The sequence below is a fragment of the Pocillopora verrucosa genome, chromosome 7, assembly GCF_036669915.1.
Source record: "Pocillopora verrucosa isolate sample1 chromosome 7, ASM3666991v2, whole genome shotgun sequence".
Classification (NCBI taxonomy): domain Eukaryota; kingdom Metazoa; phylum Cnidaria; class Anthozoa; order Scleractinia; family Pocilloporidae; genus Pocillopora; species Pocillopora verrucosa.
In genome coordinates, this window is record NC_089318.1 from 16,360,592 (window position 1) to 16,383,316 (window position 22,725).

Here is a 22,725-nt window from a genome sequence, read left to right on the forward strand (position 1 = left end):
CTTTCTTGTCTGGTGGTAATTTTTGTAGCAGAGCAATACAGACCCTTGGACCCTAAGCTGTGAATACAGTAAATTTATCTTATTAGACAGTTTGGTGTGTAGTACTGCTGAGTATTTTTAAGAGTTGTGCTGTATTTTAACAAGCCTGCAAGGCTTTTGCAGTCAAAATACAGGCAACGAAACATTTAGTTTGAAAGAAGGAAACAGAAGGTCCAGTTTGTCAAAGAATTAATTCATTTTGTGGCAGTTTCAATTTTGGACATCTTTACCAAGACCTCAGTAAGTTTATACCTGTCAATGCAAAACAAACAATATTGGCAAATACAATGTTTATTTATCGGTAGTCCCCATAACTTTACTTTCTGCATGAGGAAGTATAACCAACCTCACTCCATATTTTCATGAGAAGCTGGACTATTCCACAATACAATTAAGCTACCTGCCCTTTTTTCTCTTATCCCCAAGTTATTACAGACCCAAACACCATTAAGATACTTCACATTTAACATGTTTGCATAATTAATCCATCAGATTTAAATAAGAACTGAACCCTTCATTTTAATTAGTAGACCCACTTCAACCATGGCTGAAATATTAAATAAGAACCTCTTATAGCAAATACACTATTCCCTCCCCTGTAACAAAAATAGGTACCCAATGGGTACTTGTGTCTGCTGTAGTGGAATGGAATCTGCTGTAGGCACCTATTTTTTTGAATACTGTTAAACTGGCTAGAAACATCTCCCGAAAGGCAGTGCCATGGAATGCTCAAGGCATCACAAAGATGGGGAACTGAAGTGGTGAATGTCCAATGCTCCAGTTGGAGGTAAGGGATCATCAATATCAATCATCAATATCATGATGGTGATTACATCTTCATCACTGTTTAAATAACTTTTATTGTGTTATGGTACTGCAAAGAATCTAACATTAAAGTGAACGTTTCTTTTATTTTGTAGCAGAATATTTAAATCAAAGAATTGAAATACAACAGCCAATAGTTTTTAACAAAATTGAATAGTATCAGAAGTCTTTGTAACACAAGACAACTGTAATGCAAAGCAGTAGCAGTTTTGCAAAGCAAGAAAAAGTCTCTGGTTGTAATAATTCCTAAGAAATCATTATGTTTTTCATTTAATGGTAATATGCAATCAATTTGGAACAAAACATAGGTAAAACAAAGTTAGTATATTTACATTGTTGTGTTCAAGTAACCAATAGGTGAATATACTTTTAAAAGTATTTTGAAGTGTTTGTCTTTTAATTGAAATGAAATGTATCAGAAATGTAATGCAACAGAAATATTATCCCAAAAAAAGCAGCACGTGTACTTGTAAATAATGTTTATCAGTCAGAGAAACAATCATTTCACTTAAAACCAGTGTCTACAAAATGTTTGTTGCAAACTGTAACAAAACAGGTATTATTAACGTTTGGTATTCAGTAGTAATTTCCACTGATGTGTGACAGGAAATTGTTCATTTTATTCAGATTTGCACTGACTCCACTATTTTTGTTTGTTGTTGAATGTTATGCTGGTTATAGTTGGTAACTCTAGAAGAAAGGTAGTTATGGTTTCTTCAGTGATCGGAAGAGTGCTCTTTCCTTGTGACGCTAGCATATCATGCAGGATGTCGTTGAACAGGGTCACTGTGATCTTCGATTCTTTAATTTGTACCAGTAGTTGTCCATAACATTGTTGAATGGTGGACTTCATATTCTGCTTGAGCCCACAAGTTGAACAGGTTAGTATGGGAGACATCTCTATTACCAGCTTTTTGTTACAGTTGCAGCAGGCTTGATATGCCGTGACACTTCACACTCCAAGTATTTCTGCTGCTGCTGTTGTATTGGTAAAGTTCTGAGGTAGCTCAGCAGGATTAATGAGATCCACAGAATTGTTCCCAAAGTGTCACCTTAATGGCTCCATGTGGGTCCACAAGATAGGCAAACAACTTTTTTTTTTCACCATACTCTGTCTTCACTTTTTTTGTTGATGACATCTGAATAAGTTTGGCTTTGATGGTGATACTTTGATTTGTGTTTGCAGCTGAAATTGATTGGATATTGTTGGCACTTGGCAACTCAATTCTTGAAAAAGGTATTTCTTTTGTAGGCTCTAACAGTACATTGTTATTCATCAGTACTGTGGTTGCTTCTCCTGCTCTTTCAATTCTAAAATTTCGAAGTTTTATTGGAGATTTCTTTTTGCTCATTTGATCAAAGTGTTCCTGTTTACTTCCGGAGACGCAGACTCCTCTTACTAAGCCATCGGTGGTTTGTATGGACATGTCAAAGTAAGATGTCTTGCTACTTTTTTTAGTTGGAGACACATTGTGTAAGAAACCAACAATCTCTTCTTTTTGTTCTTCCATTGACTGCAAGTGAAAAAGAACCTTTTGAGTTTGTTTCATAGCAATATAATGTATTTCAAAATTTCTAATAACATAGGGAGCACTGCATCAAAAGACGACGACGACTACGACTACTACTACAAATTTAACTATAACAACAAAATGCCAAAAAAAAAAACTTACCTAGGTGAATTATAATTTTTTATTTGTTTACTTATTTATTATAAATCAATCAACAACAGCAGGAATAACACTAAATGAAGGTTGAGGAGTGCAGTATACTGCAAACTGTTTATTAGATGATACTAATACTGAAAATCAAAGTGAACAAGAAATAGAAAAGAGCAGTGGTTCCAATAAGCAAGATGGAAATGACAGTAATGATAATGATGATCAGTGGACTGAAGATGAAGCAGAAACACCTGCTGGTGTTACTGACACCATGTTGACCAACACACATTATTTTGAAGACAGTCTGCCTCAACGTATTTTAAATGTTGCACCAGGAGAGGGAAACAAACCCTTAAGTATATTCAGAGATCAATATTCTGAAGAGTTAGCATATCCTGGTATATTCCTTGGTCAAAGTCGACCAGAAAATAAAGATAGACTAGCTAATGTTCATTATAGCGACATTTTTAAATCTGAACTAAGACGATCAGATAGGAGAGCTGCTATGTGTGTTGAAAATATATTCTTCAAAACAAAAAAGCTTCAAATGAAAATTCTCTTAAGAAAATCACAAGTTGCACTTAGGAAGTGCAAAGGAAATAGCAAATCTTCAAATGCTGGACAGTTGAAATGTGAAGGAGCAATTGAGCGCTTGATTCATCTTGATGAAGGATTCCAATTTTTGAAAGCATTGATACCTTACAACTGTATGCAAAGATCTGTTCATAGCGATGCTTAGATAGTAATTATCATAAGAATACTAGTTCTAGGTTTCTCTCCTCTGTATAAAATCGCCACAGCTTTCGCACATGTTTGTCTAGTGATAGATGTTTTCATGTGTGTAGTGAAATACATGTATCTTCTGCCAAATCCATTTCGTAAACAGGGCATATTATATCCCGCATTGGGCTTTGTAATCCCCAAGTGAGACTTAATAATTCCCTTAACGGGCTTTTCATTCCCCAAATGGAGCTCAATTGTTCCCCGAAGGGACTTTGCATTCCCCAAATGGGACTCATAAAGCTTATTTTGCGTCCTGAGCACTTGCAAAATGGCGGGGCGGTGATCGTGTTGGCGCCGAGAAAGCTTCAGTCGATTTACAAATTCAAAGCATCTTTCAAAACCTTTCACTCGGCCGGAATGAAACCCAGTGCGAATGCTGTGGCCAAATGAGAAAACACCTTTTAAGAAATCCATTACAAATATGAAAAGCGAAAAGATCACTCACCTTGCAAGCAATAATACACCCTGGCTTGACGAACGAAATCAGGACGATACGACGCAACCCAAACGTTTTTCGAAAGCACATAGTTTGACGGATTTGACTTTGTCCTTTTCTCAGATTTGATTGGTTCCGAGTCTTCCCGGAAATCGGTAGTTTGCCACGACCTCTTTCCTTTGTCCTTTCCTCGTATCCGATTGGATAGATTATTCCCCTGAGGAACGAAGTTTGCACCCGAAAGTATTACAGGCCGAAAGTATTACAGGCCGAAAGTATTACCCCTCCGTGCATACATCATGTATCTCATCACCAAATGGAATCCGCAGTGAAACGTCAAGAGTAAATCCGAGATCTTGTCGTATATGAAGTAGCTGGTCGCGCGTTTTACAGCTTATCTAAGTGTCTGCATGCATTATAAATGCAGCAGACACAAAAATCAGTGAATAAATCAATCTATTAAATTAAGATTTTGTTTCCATTTCCTCAAAGGGAAAAATAGTGAGTGCAGAGGTGGTGTTCATTCAGTGACATGCTCATGAAATCTGAGAATATGAAACAAACAAAACAAAACAAACAAAAAAACAGTTCTAAATAATAGGTGAGTTATTGTCTGAGCGAAAACAGTCTGATTGGAACAAAATGTAAATACAATATGTTAATGATAAACCTTTCAGCCCAAATTTGCATTCCTACTGAAGGATATTATCAGGTAAAAAGCTGTAAAATAATTTTGGCTTACTGTAAAAAAAAAAAAATAAATAAATAAATAAAAAAATAAAAAGGGACATTGTAATACCCCAAATCTGCCACACTGTAATGCTTCTATTCAGAGCAATGCTTTATCTACACTTGCAAAATTAAATATTAAGCAACACAATTAAATATTTATTGTTATAATAATTGCAGTTATTCTGAAACCATGACAACATCTCCAATCTTTATAACTCCCACTGTATTGCCATGAGGGGCAACAAGAACTCCAAAAAGAGGGGCATTTCCTTGTCTTGGGTCTCTGTCTTCCGGAAGCCTTATTCTGAAAATAAATTAAAAGTTGCATTTGTTAGCAGAATTAAATGTATTCTAATAGGCATCAACTCATCAACAAGGGGTCGACTAGAAAGCAACCAATCCAAAGCAATGATTTCATCTTAAGATTGCACATTACATGAAATGATTAAACCTTCCAATACCAAGATCTCAATCTGTTTTCAATTCATAGTAATTCTCCTTACCGTCTGACATACATTCCTTATAATTTTAGCACTGAGAATTTGGTGTTGGATAAAATATAGTCCCTTAGTCGATACCTACTGTCTTCTTATCAGTTATGTGAATGTTATGGATCAATGTCTGTATGATATGGATCAATGCCTGTATCTGAACAACTCCCCAATAACCCATCCCCAGGCCTAAGTTAAGGTTAATGTTGGGTAAGGGGAGGGGTAGGTGTGCAGATTTTGTGCTGACATTGTTCCTTTGATTATGTATTAAATGTGGAGGGAGAAGTTATGTCTTGTTTACTCTTGGGAGGGAAAATAAGTTTGATAAATGTAGCAGCATACTAATTTTTCTCCATGTCTCAAAATTAACAAAAAAAGCTCTCCAATCTTAAAAATTAGCCAGAAAATTCTCAATAAGTAGCTGGAAAGTATCCAATTCTCTGATGCCTTTTCATCAGTTCCTGCCAGATTGTGGTTAAAAGCCATATTGTTGAAAAGAGCACAGTCCAAATGACGCTACAAAGTGAAATTTTGCAATTTGGTCAATCAATTTAATATGAAAATCATTTTTATCCTCAGTTGGATTTCAGTGCTTACATGAACCGCCAGTGGAGTATGGTATGCATTCATTTCTGTATTGTAGAATAAGGGCTAAACCCTTGCAAGGTAAACTGTCAATTTGAAATTCTGCTGACTCTAATCTTTGTTAACCTGTGTCAAAAAATTGTTGGTGATGGGATAGAGAAACAATTACCTTCTTAAAGTTGCCAAAGGTTCATCTCCTTCTTTTTCGCCTGTGTCAGGATTCACTGTTGTTAACTGACACCTTTGTAAACAATTCAGAAACTGGAAATCAGAAATACTGGGTAACTTTATATTGAAAAATGACAAATAAGCTATGCAAAATTTTTAGCCAACATTCACACAAACTGCAATTGAGTTTTATGCAACCAACATTACAAGGCAACTGTTAAATAAAATGTTAGTTTATACAATATAAGCCAGGAAGTGCATGTAGATTCTTGAATGTTTAAGTCAGCTTGTAAGAGGTTCGTCTTTGTAATATTCATGGCCCAGGGGCATAACTGGTAAAAAGGGAGATTTCATAGAGAGAAAAAGGTATGGATTGATAAACTGTGATGGACCCAAATAAAATTCCAGTTCTAGCTTCACATGTAGCCTGCGTTTCTTGCTGATTCACATCATTGTTAGCTGGATTAAAGTTTCTCTCCCAATTCTTGTGTTTTCTACCCTTGACATGGGTTTCAAACACCTTTTCCATATGATGCTGCCAATGGCGCACTAGGCAGCTGTGCCTAGAAAAGGGCTGTAAAGCAAAACCCAAACACGAGATCCTCCTCACAAGTCTTACAGGCAGCAGTATAGACTACTGATAATCAACTTTTATTAAAACCCTACTCTGACCAAAACTAACTTTCAAGATAGCCACTGACACTTTTGATGCTATTTTTCAATGTATTTTATGACTGACTAACCTTCCACATCGTTTTAGGAATCTAAATTCAACATCTCCAACTTTTATTATCTTAGCTGCCCACTTGTCCTGTAAAAAAGGGAAAAAGTATGACCATAATGAAAGTCTAATCAATTTTTATGCGATATCACAGAATGGATTGACACACTGACCTCATCAAATGCCTTCATACCCTCAACCACAACATTGGGACGGAATCTTTCCATCGTCACAGGAGATGAAAGTTCAGTATTCACAGCTTCTAATGAGGCCTCAGTTGCAATCAAGTATGGAGCAAAATCTCCAAATGCTGCCTGGATTGAACAACAAACAAGATATATAAGATGTAAAGAAGAAAAATAAATGAGGTAAGTCTTACTCTTAAGAGTTAAACAGCTTTTACTAATGATCCTGCAACATCCTTGGGACACTAAACGATTATGATTCAGGAACAGAATAGAAATAAATAAATATACTTTAGTTACATCTTTATGTAGCATTGCAATCATTTCCATTCTTAGCCTTGCCATTTTTCTTCCTTAATCAAAAATGTCAGATGGCTCTGGACTTTGAGAGCATCCATTATGTGGTCCAACATGGCCAACAAAAGGTAAAAGGAAAGTCTGTACACAAGCCCTTTGGCCCTCCCCTGGATGGGGTGCAAATCCATTGCAAGGTTAGCCCCTACATTTCATCAGACTTCCCTGATAATTTGCCAGGACCCATTTATACTCCTGGGTGGAGAGAGAGAGACTTTTGCCCAAGAACATCACACATTCACCTAACCAGGTCTTGGACCCAGACCTCTTGACTCAGAATTCAGTGCACTGACAAGTAGAACACTGCGTCTTTAGCCTAGGTGTAGCCACACCCTCCCCAAAAGTGGCACAGGGGCTCCCTCGCCTCCATTTTACCTTTGTGGGGGGGAGGGTGTTTTTACTTGTAGGCTACTGCATCTTCCACACGCAGCCAACAAGACTGTTCTATACACATCTGATCCCTTTTGTTATGTTATATTTACCTTGTCACCTGGAAGAGCAACATCACCCCACTTGTCATCTTCACATATCACTCTTGGTTTGGAAAGTTTATACATCTTATATCCAGGTTTATTTAAAAAAGTAGATACCCACTCTGCTGCTTCATCTCCACAATAGAGACCTTCTCCATAAACCCTCCAAACCCTGGATTAGTTAAAACAAAAAAAAAAAACAAATCAGAGTTAAATGCAAATGTAAATAAAAAGAAATTGAAATAACATTTAACTAGCTTTTTTACCATATTTTGCATATAGAGGATAATCTACAAAATCCCACAAACTTGAAACCTGCTAAATTTTCACTGCTCACCATAATAAAAAAAAAATACATATTAAATAAAACTTGAAACCTAAAGAAAACCAAGAATAGACCACCAGGTTTGTGTACAGTGCACAGAAATTATTTCCTTAAATAAATTGCATAATTGCATGAGCTGAAATACAGGTTGTAATTAGAAATGTGTAGGCAGTGGAAAACTGTCATCTGTCAGACTATTTTGTGTTATACTTTGAAAATTGTGATCAGTGACAGAAAAGAATTAAAATAAAGCACTAAAATCGGTCATAGTATGCTGGAAATCATGTATCAGAGAGTTTGAAGTTTCAAATTTTTCTGGGGTGGGGGGGGGGGGGGGAAAGAGAGAGCTTGTCCCAGGGCCACCCTAGAAGGACATGCTCCAAAGCAACACATCTTGCTTGTATACATCATATACCTATAACATTTGCTAACGATAACCTGTACACAATGAACATGTTTTACTTTATCCTCTTGTATTCTTGTTCATCTGCAGCTACATGTAATCCTATGTCCAGTTTCAAAGTTTCCATTCCTGGAGCATCAAGACAAAGATATTTTCCATCCTCAAACCGAGGAACAATCAGTGCTAGCTTTGGATCTTTACGCTGGGACACAAAGGTATCATTGGCATCCACTAGAATCCAACGCCTGTCAAAGTCATGGGAAGAACAATGTGATTCATTATTTAACAAAGTTTAAAAGTTTTACATTCTAAAATCTGAATGAATATATAGTCTCCACATTGTTCTCTATACATTTCCAATGATATTGTTGTTCCATTAGCATCTTTGATATATGGCTGTTATTTCCTTTATTCTCACGATCTTACTGACTGAAAGGAGCCTTTTCACAGCAATGTCAGAGCATTTTTGTTCCCTGGTTCATGGTGAAATCTCTCCTGTCTAACCTGTCATATTCCATTCCTATTTTGTAACACTTAACATCATCCACAGGAATTCCTTTGCAAGATTTCACGGGATAAATGATCAGGCTAGAAACCCGCCCCACTTCATGATAGGACCGTTTTTTCTCCTTTCTCTGCCACCATAGCGCAGCAAAACCCACCAAAGCGACAGCAGGTAAAGCGATCAGCAGATATTTTGAGTACGAAATCTGCGCCACCATCTTTAGAATCCTTCGACTGACTTGGTAACCGAACACTTACCCTACCCCAGACCCAAAAGGCACTGCAACGGGCGCGGTCAGCAGAGTTGATCTCCCTCGAACTAACGAGAGAGGTTCGAAGATTGAATCCGATATAACGGCAGAAATTGAGCCAGGGGGATGGAGGGAGGGTGTGTGTGAAGTGAAATGCGTCAGAGGAGACTAATTACAGGTGATGGTGGGTGTTGAAAGGTGGAGGGTGAAGGTGAAAAATGAGGGGAGATGAGTGTGCATGAGTAACAAAACTGGTATTCCTGTCACAAACCACTGTTTGATGTAAAAGGACAAACTATTTTCCCAATAACAAGGGCTAACTATAAGAGGAAAAAGACCAAAAATGGCAATTTGAATACATATTGCTGAAGAACAGCTTTATTATTATTATTAATGATCTATTATTTACTACTAATTGAAACTTTCCACGTATAATAATCTACATTATCATGTAATTGATCCAAAAACTCTTAGACTAGCCATAAAATTATTTAATTTGTAAATCAAATAAATCTGTGATTATAATTGAATTGATTTTTAAAAGTGTTTTGCATACACTATCAGTATGTATGTATAGGAAACTGCATGGGACCTAGTAAAATTAATAATGGTAAACTCTACTCAGTCCTTTTGTAGGACTGAGTGGACTCCAATTCAGAAAGTAATCATAAAAATGTTTAACAAAATAGATGACCACAGGGCGAGAGTATAATTTGATAATTTCCAATATGATTACAGACAGAATTGGATGGCACAAAGTACTGTTACCAATTAATCTTAACCTTTAAAATCCCTTCCCTCCCCCCGCCCCCCAAAAAAATTAATTAAAAAAATAAGTCAGCTAATGCACCAATCACATTTGAGAAAATTGTAATGGTTATGATTGAGGATTTAATACCATGTGTGTTTTTAGAAGTTGCAGAAATTTCAGCTGTCTTTTTCCTTCAACAGAGACAATCATCCTAAGGTCAATGTTTTCTCTGAATCTGCTGTCAGTTGATACTCCCAACCCGTACCAATGATAAAGTAAATACAGTATAAGTTATTTCTTCACAGAGCTCTCAAGTTAATTGGCTAGTAGAGAGTGAGGGCTAACGCTCAAAATGTCAGCTTTTAAACTCTTTGCAGTAGCCAATTTACATTTGTAACTAAGTTGATAATACTAATTAAAATTACCCTATGATAATCTTAGTTGAGTGAGGTGCAGTGAAATTTTGGCAACCAGTATGTTTTGATGTGAGCAAACTCACGTAACTGGCTCTGTTTCCAGTGGTAACATGTTTTTTGATCTCTTTTGGCAAGATTTCAAGTTTGATGAACAATAAATAAAAACAATAAAAACTTCCCCATGACAATACAATTATTTTAAGGTTAAAACCTTGTCAGCAGATTATTACCCCACCTCACCCAACTGAAAATCATAATTATAGTGGGGTTCTACTATCAGCTGACCTACATAGCTACACATGGAGAATTAGGCAACTTTCTAGTGAGCTCTCAGTGTTCCCTGAGGAAGAATCTACTAAAAAAAAATAGTATGCATGAAATATATGGTCCAGCATTATATTACCACAAACTACTTTTTTAATTAGTTCAAGGCATGCTGAGCTGCCAACACTACTTAATTTTCCAGTCATGCAGAGACCATCACTTTATCTCCTATCCTTACAACCCCTATCCTATCTCCATCAAGGGCAAACTGCACTCCAAAAAGAGGAGCTTGTCCCTGCCTGGGATCTCTGTCCTCAGGGAGCCTTATCCTGTGAAAAGACACATTGATTAAAGCAGTTACTTGCCATGATCCCCTCATAATTTGTTATTTAACTTGTTTCAATGTAATTTGATATTATCAAGCAGGTAAACATAAATTGGCCACATTTTGAGCATTAGCCCTTCCTCCTTCATCCTTTGCTCTGATGAAGGGCTTAACACTCAAAACATTAGCTTGGATACTTTTTACAGTGGCCAATTTAAGTTATCAATTTGGTTCATAATACCAAACTAATTGTTATACTCTCCCACAGTTTCTTTAGAAACTTACCCCCTTTGTCAACTTGTACCCAGAACTGCTATCTACTTTTCATAGTCATGCTATCAAGCTGTGGCCAATGGCTTTTGACAATTTTCCCAATATGAAATTGGCTTTTACAAGAAGCCAATCGGTAAAACTAAAATAGAAAATCAATTTTCCTAAGATGAGCTCACTGAGCTTTTTTTCTGATGCATCCTCAAGAAACTTTTTTCTAAATACAATAAAAAATTTTCTCTCAGCAAAAGAAATTTTGCTGACTCTCTGGCCATGGGTAACTGTTAAATAGCAGTCAACAAAGTAGAGGACAAGCATACCTTTATTAACAAGTAAGAAATTACCTTTGCAGAGTAGCCAAGGGTTCATTTCCTTCTTTTTCTCCTGTTGCAGGGTTTACAGTTGTCAATGAACATCTGGGAAAAAAAATCATTTTAAACATTTTAACATTTTAATCAAATCTCTAAGCTTTCAAATTATGCCATTGATTAAAAGACTGGAAACTCTCAGACTGCAAAATCTGGATGTCAATGGATCAGGACTACTTCTTGGAGACATCACCCACTCACCTTCCACAGTTCTTCAGAAATCTGAATTCTACATCCCCTATCTTAATTATCTTTTTTGTCCACTTATCCTGTGGAAAGAAAAATAGAACATGGATCACCTTTTAATATATTTACTGTATTTATTTAAATAAGAGCCCAACCTTGGGTAAGTGCCGACATTGAATAAGCACCCACCCTCTCAGTAGTGAAATTTTATGGGTGCCCAGCCTCAAATAAATGCCAAACTCCCTATCCCCCTATCCCCCAACTCTCCCCCCCACCTCCCAAAAAAAAAAACAAAAAAAAGCTGAAGTGCATGAGAGACTGGGTTACACGTCACAAGTTTGTTGTACATCTTAAAATTTTGTTATTACTCGTCGTTTCATTGCAAAATAATTTACCACTTGCTGAAAATGGTGAGAATTTTTTATAAGCACCCAGCCTCCAATAAGCTCCCAACTTAAATAGGCACCCACTCTGGATCTCAAGCTCTATAGATTTAATAAGTGCTCAAGGCGCTACAGTGGTAGCATTAATTTCTTTCACAAGAAATATGAGATGGAACACAGACCTCATCGTATGCCTTCAAACCGTCAACCACAACATTTGGACGGAATCTTTCCATAGTAACTGGTGATAGAAGTACTCCATTCAAAGCTACAAGTGATTGTTCAGTTGTAATCATGAAAGGAGAAAAATTTCCAAATGATGCCTTGGTTAAGGAAAAAAGGAAGAGAAAACAAAATGAGGAATACATTGACAATTGAAACTTCTCACAACTCTAAAATTCCTCCATGTTTGCATGACATTCATTTGCTGATATGAATTATGAAAGAGGTAAAAGTTTTTACTTTCCTTTTGACAGTGATCCAATGCCATAACTGACTTCTTCTTAAGCATAATTTTATAATAGATATACATCAAACCCAAAGAATATTATCATCTTAAGTCTTCTTGGCCCTGTGACCTTGAAAGCCTACTAATAAACTTTACTCTGACTGACTGTTATTTATGTATCTTGAAGTGATGTGAAGTCTTGTTATTTCCCTTTCACATGAACAGAATAATCAGTGCAGCTGTAATTCAGTCCATCCCAGTTATTTCCCAAGTGTGCCTAAAAGTTTACTGGCACCATTATTTGCAAATTTACACTCTTGGATGAAAAGAAGCCTCGCCAGAGTAACATGTCCTCTTAATAAAGAGTAATATCAATACGGTAGCTGGGCCAGGGCTAAAATCTCCCTCCCCCTCCTTCCCCCCCCTGCATGGGTTTTCACTTTAAAAAAAAAAAAAAAAAGTAACAGGAGGATATGCTAAAAGAATGAATAGAAAATAGTTTGCTTGAGGCTGTAAAGATTAAATCAGAGTTTTCTGACTTAAGACCACCTGATTTTAAACTTAGGGTGTAACATTACACATAATGTTAAAATTACCTTGTCTCCTGGCAAAGCAACATCACCCCACTTTTCATCCTCACAGATTAACTTAGGCTGAGAGAGTTTATACAACTTGCATCCAGGTCTTTTCAAATAACTTGAGAACCATTCAGCAGCTTCATCTCCAACATACTGACCTCCTCCATAAACCCTATACACCCTGAAAAATTACAGAAATGTAAAAATTGGCTTGGATACTACCTGCACAGACACCACATTTGAGTCTTTTCTAACAGGTTAGTATATTTATCTGATCTGCCAACCTTTATGAACCTGGAATCTGCCGATAGAGTCAATATTGGAACACATCCCTATTCTCACCTAACCCCCACAATTCTAATTCTTGATTGCTCTATGCCAATCTCTTCCCGAAAAAGAAAATTAATTGTTTTCGTATCCAGTCCAAAAACAAACAAAGTCCCACCATCCTTGGACAAAGATGTAGTTTTTTGATAGGGATAACTTCAAATCTATTTTATTTTTAAATTACCTCGTCTCTAAATATCCATATTTACTTTAATTTACATGGTAAATTTCAAGAAAATTGTCAAGGTGATAGGAAGACTGGCTTTTGATTGAGGCAACATGCAGGTTATCCAGGAGATGAAGTATACATGACCATTAAAATTCTAATCTAAACTGGTATAGAAGAGACAGCATTTTGTAGTCTGCAAACACCTTTTGAAATTTCTTTGCCATTTTCCAGTCATGGAAACATGTTTTGCAAATTAAATATTGTTGACTCTCTTTCATAAGAATTGTTTTCCTTCTGCTTATATACAGAATGTTTGGTACTCTCAATTAGAATTTTACAACTGACACTTCTCTTGGACTACAGTTTCTAAGTCAAATTGAGATTAAGAGTGTTTATTTCTGCTAAGTATTAACTAGTAATGAAACTGTACAACTTAACTGCAAAGACTATCCTATTATCTATGTAAAAAGGAATGTTCAACTTAAACTAAAAACTGCGCATGCTAGATGACTCACCGTATCCTTTTGGACTCCTGTTGATTTTCTGGTAAGTCTATATTCAGCTTCAAGGTTTTCATTCCAGGGGCATCAAGACAAAGATATTTTCCACCTTCAAAATGGGGAACAACCAAAGCCAGCTTTGGATCTACCCGTTGAGAAATAAAAATATCATTCTCATCCAAAAGAATCCAACGCCTATAAAAAAAAATAATCAAATCAAATCAACATATGCAGCAGTCACAGTCATGTGACAAGAAACCATTACAGTTTGTAAATTGATGCTTTACTTAAGCTGCTTCCAAGAGTGCAAGGATGTATCTTCAAAGCCTTGGGAGAATAGGGGCCTAGAGCTAGAGTAAATGGTCAAGAAAAAGTGGTTCACAAAAATATTATCATTGTAATGTGGCATAACTAGGAGTTTTCAAAAGGTGGTGGTGGTGGGGGGGAGAGGTGGGGGAGGAGGGTCACAGCCATAAATCACTATCATGCACTTTTATAACATAGCTTCCCCCAATGCTCTGCCTTGGGTGAAGGAAGGCTGGTATTTGTGATGAGAAGGACTTCCAAATTGAGTATCTAGCTTGGGAGCATTGGAGAATATTTATCTTGTGCAGATTCTCTGGAGTCACGAATTTTCACCTGAATTAAGGGATTTGTACGTTGTTCACTTATAAGGGGAAAAAATGTATTTGCTCAAAAAGGTAGATAATGGGTACCTCGGTTCCCCTTAAGCTAAGTCTCTGGTTTACGTAGTATGTCCCAAATGCCAGACAGATGCTTCTATATTTTTTGGTCCCCCAGACTGAAGGATTAATTGAAAACATCCCTGTGCGTAGCCCAAGGATTTCATTTAGAAAAAATTGCGATGCAAATAGGCGAAAAACAGGATCAACCATGATAGTAATCCACTGAATTCGAATCAAATTGATACAGTCTTTTCCCCACTGAAATGTTCCGTAAGAAAATTTGACACTGGAAATACGTGCCCTAAATCACGCAACCCAAACTAAAATCACGCGAAGACATAAAACACACGCAACCCAAAACTAAATAACCTCGTTCTGAGCTTATGTCTCTTTCTTTCTGGTCCTTGTGAGCTGTTTCAGTGCTCATTTAGATGATTTTTGCGCACGCAGTTCCGTTTCTTTGGCTTTTTTTCTTTGTATCGTAACTTTGGACACAAGCTAAGCCAGGCTTACCTATCATATTCCATTCCTTCTTTGAAGCACTTTGCATTATCCACGCGAATTCCTTTGCAAGATTTCACGGGATAAATGATCAGGCTAGAAACACGACCCACTTCTGTATAAGACCTCTCTCTCTTTTCCCGTTGCCACCACAATGCTGCAATACCCGCCAGGGCCACCACGGGCACAGAGATCAACAAATATTTTGAGAAAGCCGCCATATTTTCAACTTTCTGACCTTTTGGCTTAGTAACCAAGCGCACCTCTTCAAAACAATAATGGCGTCGGATTTGTCTCTGGAACCTGCGGAAAAGAAAGCCAGATTGAATAATATAAGTGAGGGATTACTTGGTAAGAACTCCAAAGTGAAATATCAGTAAAATATCACCTTCGATTTTACACTGATCAGTTTCTGTCCTCATCCATTGAAGCAAAGATGAAAGAAGGAGTAACATTTCCTCGACCTGTTCTGGCAAATGAGTACACGCGCGATTTTCAAACAGGTATGAAGCGGAACTGCTCTCGATTCTTTGCCTCATCTGCTTCGTTGACTAAATTCATGTATTTGGAAATTTTCAGTGCAAGTTTACGCAGCTGATGTAACGGACAAAACACAAACATCGCAACTGATAAGGTAAAAATAAAAAACGAATTTAAAAAAAACATACGAGTGCTAAATTTCCGCGCGGATTTTTCGATTTCTTGCGATTTTCCTCCATTATTTGATTTTGTTACGTTAATAGACAAAATTTTTATGTCTCAGAGATTTAAATGAAATATTGCCATTGAAGGAATTAGGACATTTAAGACGAGTGCGATGCCGCAAAGTCAACGACGGTAAGTTATGACTTTAATGAGGCAGCCGTGAAATTCCCACTCACTTTGTAATATAAGTAGATTAAGATTTCAAATTGAATTAGATATTTATGACTCAAAATGTTTCCTACGTTTATAGAAAGTATAGAAGGAGCCATTTTTTGAAAAACGGCCATATCATTCTATGTGTGAATGACATTAACATACACAAAAGGGATTTCTATGATGAATTTCTTGTATATGGTATGTGATCTCCCATATGGTCTAGCGGTTAGGATTCCTGGCTTTCACCCAGGCGGCCCGGGTTCGACTCCCGGTATGGGAACGCGATATCTTTTTCATTTCGCATGACTTTTTTTAAATATGTATTTCTTCTATTTCACCAATTCTTTTAAATTTTTTTTTCGAAATTTTATTATGAAAATTACGTTTTCTTATCAACCTTTTTTCAAATTTCAGAATCACTTCTACAAATAATCTTATGTGTAAGGAATGAGGTAGCAGCAGACAATTCATTTACTCAACTTATACAACAAAACAAGACAGCAGCAAATTTTCTTGGGGAGCCCTTTGTGGCTAATGTGGCAAAACATCCACCTTTGACTAGAGAGCAGTTTAACCAAGCATCTCTCCTTTGGCCTGTCAATTTTCATGAAGACAAATAGTAAGTTATTAATTAATATTCCCTGGTGAAAATCTTTCAAGGATCTTTAAGGATCTTACAAGATCTTCATGAGGACCTTTGAGGATCCTCTTGAGGATCTTCATGAGGATCTTCAAAATTCTTGTTAAGATCTTCAAGGATCCTTCATTTTCTTGCCAAGATCTTCAAGGATCTTTCATTTTCTTGCCAAGATCTTCAAGGATCTTTCATTTTCTTGCCAAGATCCTCAAGGATCTTTCATTTTCTTGCCAAGATCTTCAAGGATCTTTCATTTTCTTGCCAAGATCTTCAAGGATCTTTCATTTTCTTGCCAAGATCCTCAAGGATCTTTCATTTTCTTGCCAAGATCTTCAAGGATCTTTGATTTTCTTGCCAAGATCTTTGAGGATCTTTGACTTTCTTGACAAGATCTTTAAGGATCTTTCATTTTCCTGTCAAGATCCTTGAAGATCTTTACATGAACTTTGAAGATCCTTTAAAGATCTTTGAAAATTATTTGAGGATCTTCCAAATTCTTGTTAAGATCTTTGAGGATCTCTCATTTTCTTGACAAGATCTTCAAGGATCTTTTTGAAAATTTTGAAGATCCTTAAAGATCTTGGAAAGAAAATAAAAGACCCTTAAAGATCTTGGCAATAAATTGAAAGATCTTTGAAGATCTTGGCATAAAAAAGAAAGATCCTTGAAGATTTTGACAGCCAAATTAAAGATCTTTGCAAGAGATTTGAAGATCCTTAAAGATCTTGACAAGAATGTCAGTGAACCTTGAAGATCCTGGCAAGGAAATGGAAGATCGTTGAAGATCTTAGCAAGAATGTTATAGAACCTTCGAAATTTTGACAATAAAATAAGCATACTTAAATCCTCATACTAAGTTAAAAAGAAAAATTGAACCAAACATAAAAAAATGAAGATAAAACTTTTTTTTATTGCTAAACGAGAATTACCCATCCTCTTCTAGTAGGACTACTTCTACACTATTTCTGTTCAGACTTTAGGTTAGTACTAAGATTTTCATTTTCCAAAAAATCTGGCAACAGTCCAGCTCAAAGATAAGAAGACCTAAATATATGTGTTAAACTTGTCTAAGACTAGACTTATGACCAGAATCAGACTACTCTTACAGAGGGGGTAAACATGAAAAAAAGGCAAACAAGAGTACTTCAATGACTATATTTCTGAACCATATTAACCTATATACCAAAGGAAAGCTTAGGAATCACACATACTGAATATAACTAATATGTTGCCCTAAACTAATTTGTTATTTGACATCAGATCAATTTGTCCACCACATGGTGTGAAAAACCTAGGTAAACTTAAGAAAAGATAACTGCACAAAGATTGCATGAAATCAAGTGTTTTTAGTGTCAAAACAAAGTACTAGGGTCGTTCTTTTGGATGAGCTGAGGAACTTTTTGAGTCGTTTATATTATGGGCACAATGCCCGTTCAAAGTTCACCGAGATTATTAGGTGAGTTATTCCACAACATCTTACTTAAAATTCAGCTTATAGAGAAACTGTCAGCTTATCCAACTCAACTCAGTAAGAGGATACAGCCCTGAAAACTTCAGATTAATTGAACTAATACATCCTGAGGTACAAAATAAGTGTTTTCGGGAATTCATATGACAACCTCTAAAAGAGCTTTTTAAGTTGGTTACACAGAACCAAGTAAATTCACACCTTCTTCAGAAACATGTCCTTCAGTGAGCGTCGAGGAGAATCTCTCTAGATCGATAAGCCTGTATCCTTGTCCCTGTAACACATCATTTGCATCCTCACTCTCCAAGAGCTCAGAGTAAGAATCATTAGGCGAGGATGGCATCTTCATTTTCTTTCCAGAAGTACCAATGAATTCTTTGTTTGATTGACGATTTCGGTTGTTTCTGTCTCTCTTTTCGCTTGTTTCTGAACTCCAGAAAACGCCTTTCCTTTACCTTTATTTCTGTGTACATTTTCCCTTTAGTTCCGACCATTGTCGATGATATTTGCCGTAAAAACGAGCTTCTTATGTTTTTATGCGACCGTTAAAAATCTCAGCGCGTATAAATTCCTATCCCATAATGCAAAACCCTATTTGTATTCATGTAAGTAGTCACAAAGTTTCCCGAAAGCCTCGAGAATGGCGTTGCTATGCGGTAACCTTCATTACACTCATTGCACAATAATTTTCTGCGAAAATTCCTTGTTGTGTTTGAATTATAAAACAGTGAGCCCTCAATTTACAATTTTGTTATGTTTGAAATTACTTGAGGATTTCAAAGGAACCTAAGTCATAATGCAGAGATGTGGTAGAGATCTTGACAAAGTTGCCTTTGAGATCCACATCAAATTCAAAAAGGATCCTTACAAAGAGCTGTACAAAATCATGAAATGAATCTTTTAAAGATATTTGGAAGATCCTTTTCAATTCCTTGAGGATCTTAAAGGATTGTAGAACAGATCATGCAAAGATCTTGACTAGGATCCTTGTAACTCCTAATCAAATTCTTAAGGATCTTAGCAAAGATGATGATTTTAGCAGGATCCCTAAAAGGTTCTTTTGAAGATCTTTAAAAGATCCTCATTAAATCCTTGAGGATCCTGAAGGATCCTTGAAAAGATCCTGCAAAGATCTTGACTTAAGGATCCTTGTAAGATCCTGATCAAATTCCTAAGGATCCTGGCAAAGATCTTTACAGGATCCTTGAAAGGATCTTTTGTAGGTCTTTAAAAGATCCTCATTAAATCCTTGAGGATCTTGAAGGATCCTTGAAAAGATCTTGCAAAGATCTTGAGTAGGATCCTTGTAAGATCCTGATCAAATCCTTAAGGATCCTTGCAAAGATCTTAATAGGATCCTTGAAAGGATCTTTGGAAGGTCTTTAAAAGATCCTCATTAAATCCTTGAGGATCTTGAAAGATCCTCAAAAAGATCCTGCAAGGATCTTGACTAGGATCCTTGCAAGATCCTGATTAAATCCTTAAGGATCCTTACAAAGATCTTGAAAGGATCCTTGAAAGGATCTTTTGAGGGTCTTTGAAAGATCCTTGCTAAATCCTTGAGGATCTTGAAGGATCCTTGAAAAGAACTTTGAGAGGATCCTTATGAGGATCTTTGTAATATCCTTTGAGGATCTTTATCAAATCCTTGAGGATCTTAACAAACGTTTTTGCTTACAAAGATCTTTGAGGATCTTTTACAGATCCTTTAAAGATCTTTTAAAGATCCTTGTCCTTAAGGATCTTTGGCAGGTCTTTGTCAATCCTTGAAGATCCTCAAAGATCCTGTGAGGTTTTTCACCAGGGTTTGGTTATTTAAAATCATGGAATGGCCTATATTTTAGAAACCCCTATTCTATTTCTTATTCATCAGATAAAAATATAAGAATATTTTGTGGCAAATTTTTTCTGTATTTTAGAATAGTACATTATTAAACTTCTGAGTTTTTTGTCTGGTTTTTATAGTTACATATGATTTGAGATCATGCAAGCGTGTAAACTTTGTATGTGTTAAGTAACACTTTGACCACTAAAAATGACTAGCATATTATTCCTTCTGACAATATCACCCCTGAATCAAATATCAAGGTCACAAGAATAAAAGAAATATCACCAACTGAGGAAGCTCTTGATTGTTAAACAAGTTCTCCTTGTCAGCACCTCAGGAATGTATAAAGAACAGTATAGAGAATATGCATGCTAATGTTAGGGTGTAAAAGGTTAAATTTCCTGTGAGAGTTGTTTTGCTGGTAAACCAAGACCAAGTGTCCTTTATTGCTTAGAGAAACAATTAAGATTTTAGATGGGCAATTACTGTGCCCTTTTAGAGACCCAATGCATTTGTCTTCTATTTATGGTTTGATATAAAAGCAGTGAATTTCTGGGCACCTTAGATGCTGTTAATAAGATCCTATAATTCAGTGCACAGCTGTGGCTTGGTAAAATATATCCCTATGTAAACTGCATTTAGTGTTGATCTTCTTCATTTACTTTGAAAATGTTATTTAGTGTTTCAAGAGTATTAAGAGGGGAATTATTTGACAAAGATGAATTGTCATTGATTGAAAAGTTCATGAGAATGGCAATAGTGGAAGGACAGAATATGACATCCAGAAAGGTAAGATTAAAAGAGAACATGAGTCATTTTCATTACCAGCGATACATCATTATCTCAGGTGAGGATCAAGACATTAGTATCTCAGCTGAGGATCAAAGTGTTTGTTTATTTATCCATCTAAAACTCAGTTCCTTGTTCAGATATCTTCCAGCTCCAGTCCCAGGATGTTCCTTCAATTAATGACTTAATCAAATTATTGTTCAGTCAATGCCTCTAAACCAGCTCTCTCTTGCTTACTTGTTTGCCCTTGTTCAATAAATTAGTCAGACATTCAACAACTTTGAGATGTTAATCCAGAAGTTGTGTTGGAGTGGCTGCTTTGATTTTGCAGATAGCCTCTTCTTTGTCATCATAGTATTGGGACTAGGAGAGACATGACTAATGTAAATTTTAGATATTGGCTCCTGATCACATCACCTTTTTTATCTAGTCATTCTGGAAGTACTTTTAGTGCTCATGGGTTTTGTGAGTTTCTCAGGAATCCTGTATAGTGGCTAGTATCAGAATTTCATTGTGTAAACTTTCTTTTTTATTATCCTCATACAAACAAGCTAACAAAAATCTCTGAACCTTTTATTTACAGTTTCCTATTGGAGCTGTGATTGTTGATCCACAGAAGAACCAGCCCATAGCTGTGTGTCATGACTTAAGATGTGCAGGACACCCACTCCAACATGCTGTCATGGTTTGCCTGGATCTAGTGGCACACAGTCAGTCATCAGGTGCTTGGAAACTTGACTGCCAAGAGGTAAATGAAACATGGAAATTGGAAGAAAAAGGATCACAATTACAGCAAAGAACTTGCTGCTTTTGTTCTAAAAATGATTCTAAAGACTGCAGCCCAATGGAAAAAGGTTCAGTGGGTGAGAGATTTACTCATTATGGTGAGCTGTGCAACTCGCTGAAAAATGCTGACAACAAATGCAAGTCATTGCCTTATCTATGTACTGGATATGATCTTTATGTTACAAGGGAACCTTGTGCTATGTAAGTATCTGACATTCTTTAGAGATATTCAACTTAAATAAAGACATGCAAATCCTAAGAGAGAACTCAAAGCAGACCGTTCTGTCTGACAAGCGCTTAGGCACGAAACTCTGAGTAACAGAGAATCTATGCGTCCTCTTTGATTCTTTCACTTATAAATATATATGTATATATATATATATATATATATATATAAAAGAGAAAAAAAATTGTACAAAGCAACCTCTTTCAGGTGTAAATGTACCTATGCACTCCATATTTCACAACCCTCTTGTGAACTTTGGGAAAATTTATTTGCCTAAAAATTGTGAGTTATTTCACCCTGACTTCCATGAGTGACCAAGACACAGTTTCTCCCTACAATGTCAAATAATATAAAGCAGACAAGTGATGAGAATGAAGAAGAATATAAATTAAATTAGTTGATTCAATGCCCAATCATCTCACTTAACTTTACAAGAATTATAAGGTAGACAGATAAAAGATCTTGGGCGTGAATTGAACAGGTAAAACTTAAATGTTTCTGTCTCTATTTTGTTACATGACCCACAGTTTGTTAGAATCTTATTTGTCTATTCCTTTCCAAGGTGTGCAATGGCATTGGTGCACTCAAGAATCAGACGGGTTTTCTATGGTTGTAGTGACAATAAAACTGGTGCTCTAGGCAGCAGATATAAGATTCACACTCAAACTGGACTTAACCATCATTATGAGGTGTTCTGTGGAGTGCTGGAGGATGAGTGTAGAGCTTTATTTGAGAGAACTCCTTCTTAGCAAATCAGTCGCATGCAAGTGACAGAAGCTGTGACACCCCAGGACTCCTTAGAGTCATGTCCCATGCTTTGCTGAGTTTTAACTTAGTTGAGTTTTATTGAGTTTTAACAGTTAAAAGTTTTTGTTAATTGAGAAGATGAAAGTTACCACTTAAGTGATTTTATCTGCTACTGGAACAAAAACTTGGTCTTAAGATAAAAATTTAAAATTTTGCCATACATTTGTCAACACAAAAAATTGTTCTTTTCTTTTTTTTTCTTTATTTTTTTTCTT

General features: G+C 36.3%; 2 protein-coding genes and 1 non-coding gene across 3 annotated transcripts; 2 read left to right on the plus strand and 1 right to left on the minus strand.

Moving 5' to 3' along the window:
* Positions 1-930: 930 nt before the first annotated feature.
* Positions 931-15,341, minus strand: LOC131768303 (uncharacterized). The gene is made up of 15 exons (XM_066170227.1): positions 15,121-15,341; positions 13,937-14,116; positions 12,944-13,106; positions 12,082-12,222; positions 11,532-11,599; positions 11,307-11,378; positions 10,582-10,696; positions 9,208-9,256; positions 8,686-8,923; positions 8,241-8,426; positions 7,463-7,625; positions 6,615-6,755; positions 6,464-6,531; positions 5,722-5,793; positions 931-4,780 (listed from the first exon to the last, which is right to left on the minus strand). Exons 1-15 carry the CDS (start codon positions 15,327-15,329, stop codon positions 4,654-4,656), a joined length of 1,992 nt encoding a protein of 663 aa, XP_066026324.1. The 5' UTR covers positions 15,330-15,341; the 3' UTR covers positions 931-4,653.
* Positions 15,342-15,379: 38 nt separating this feature from the next.
* LOC131768313 (probable inactive tRNA-specific adenosine deaminase-like protein 3) lies at positions 15,380-22,670 on the plus strand. The gene is made up of 8 exons (XM_059084043.2): positions 15,380-15,459; positions 15,540-15,611; positions 15,688-15,742; positions 15,872-15,945; positions 16,384-16,588; positions 20,583-20,691; positions 21,275-21,678; positions 22,266-22,670. The coding sequence occupies exons 1-8, from the start codon at positions 15,387-15,389 to the stop codon at positions 22,450-22,452; spliced, it is 1,179 nt and encodes a 392-aa protein (XP_058940026.2). The 5' UTR covers positions 15,380-15,386; the 3' UTR covers positions 22,453-22,670.
* Trnae-uuc (transfer RNA glutamic acid (anticodon UUC)) lies at positions 16,178-16,249 on the plus strand. The gene has a single exon. It is a non-coding gene; the product is annotated as a tRNA-Glu (tRNA).
* Positions 22,671-22,725: the final 55 nt, after the last annotated feature.

What these genes read in the sequence shown, in the direction of transcription:
- LOC131768303 (XM_066170227.1), bottom strand. Translation starts at nt 15,329, where the DNA reads ATGGCGGCTTTCTCAAAATATTTGTTGATCTCTGTGCCCGTGGTGGCC. An exon ending in GAAGGAATGGAATATGATAG is followed by an intron (nt 14,117 to 15,120) that starts GTAAGCCTGGCT and finishes TTTTTTTTATAG; the next exon opens with GCGTTGGATTCTTTTGGATG. An exon ending in GGATAGGAGATAAAGTGATG is followed by an intron (nt 9,257 to 10,581) that starts GTCTCTGCATGA and finishes TTCCTCTTATAG; the next exon opens with TTAGCCCTTGTTATTGGGAA.
- LOC131768313 (XM_059084043.2), top strand. Translation starts at nt 15,387, where the DNA reads ATGGCGTCGGATTTGTCTCTGGAACCTGCGGAAAAGAAAGCCAGATTG. An exon ending in CAAACATCGCAACTGATAAG is followed by an intron (nt 15,743 to 15,871) that starts GTAAAAATAAAA and finishes TTTATGTCTCAG; the next exon opens with AGATTTAAATGAAATATTGC. An exon ending in AGAATATGACATCCAGAAAG is followed by an intron (nt 20,692 to 21,274) that starts GTAAGATTAAAA and finishes TTTTATTTACAG; the next exon opens with TTTCCTATTGGAGCTGTGAT.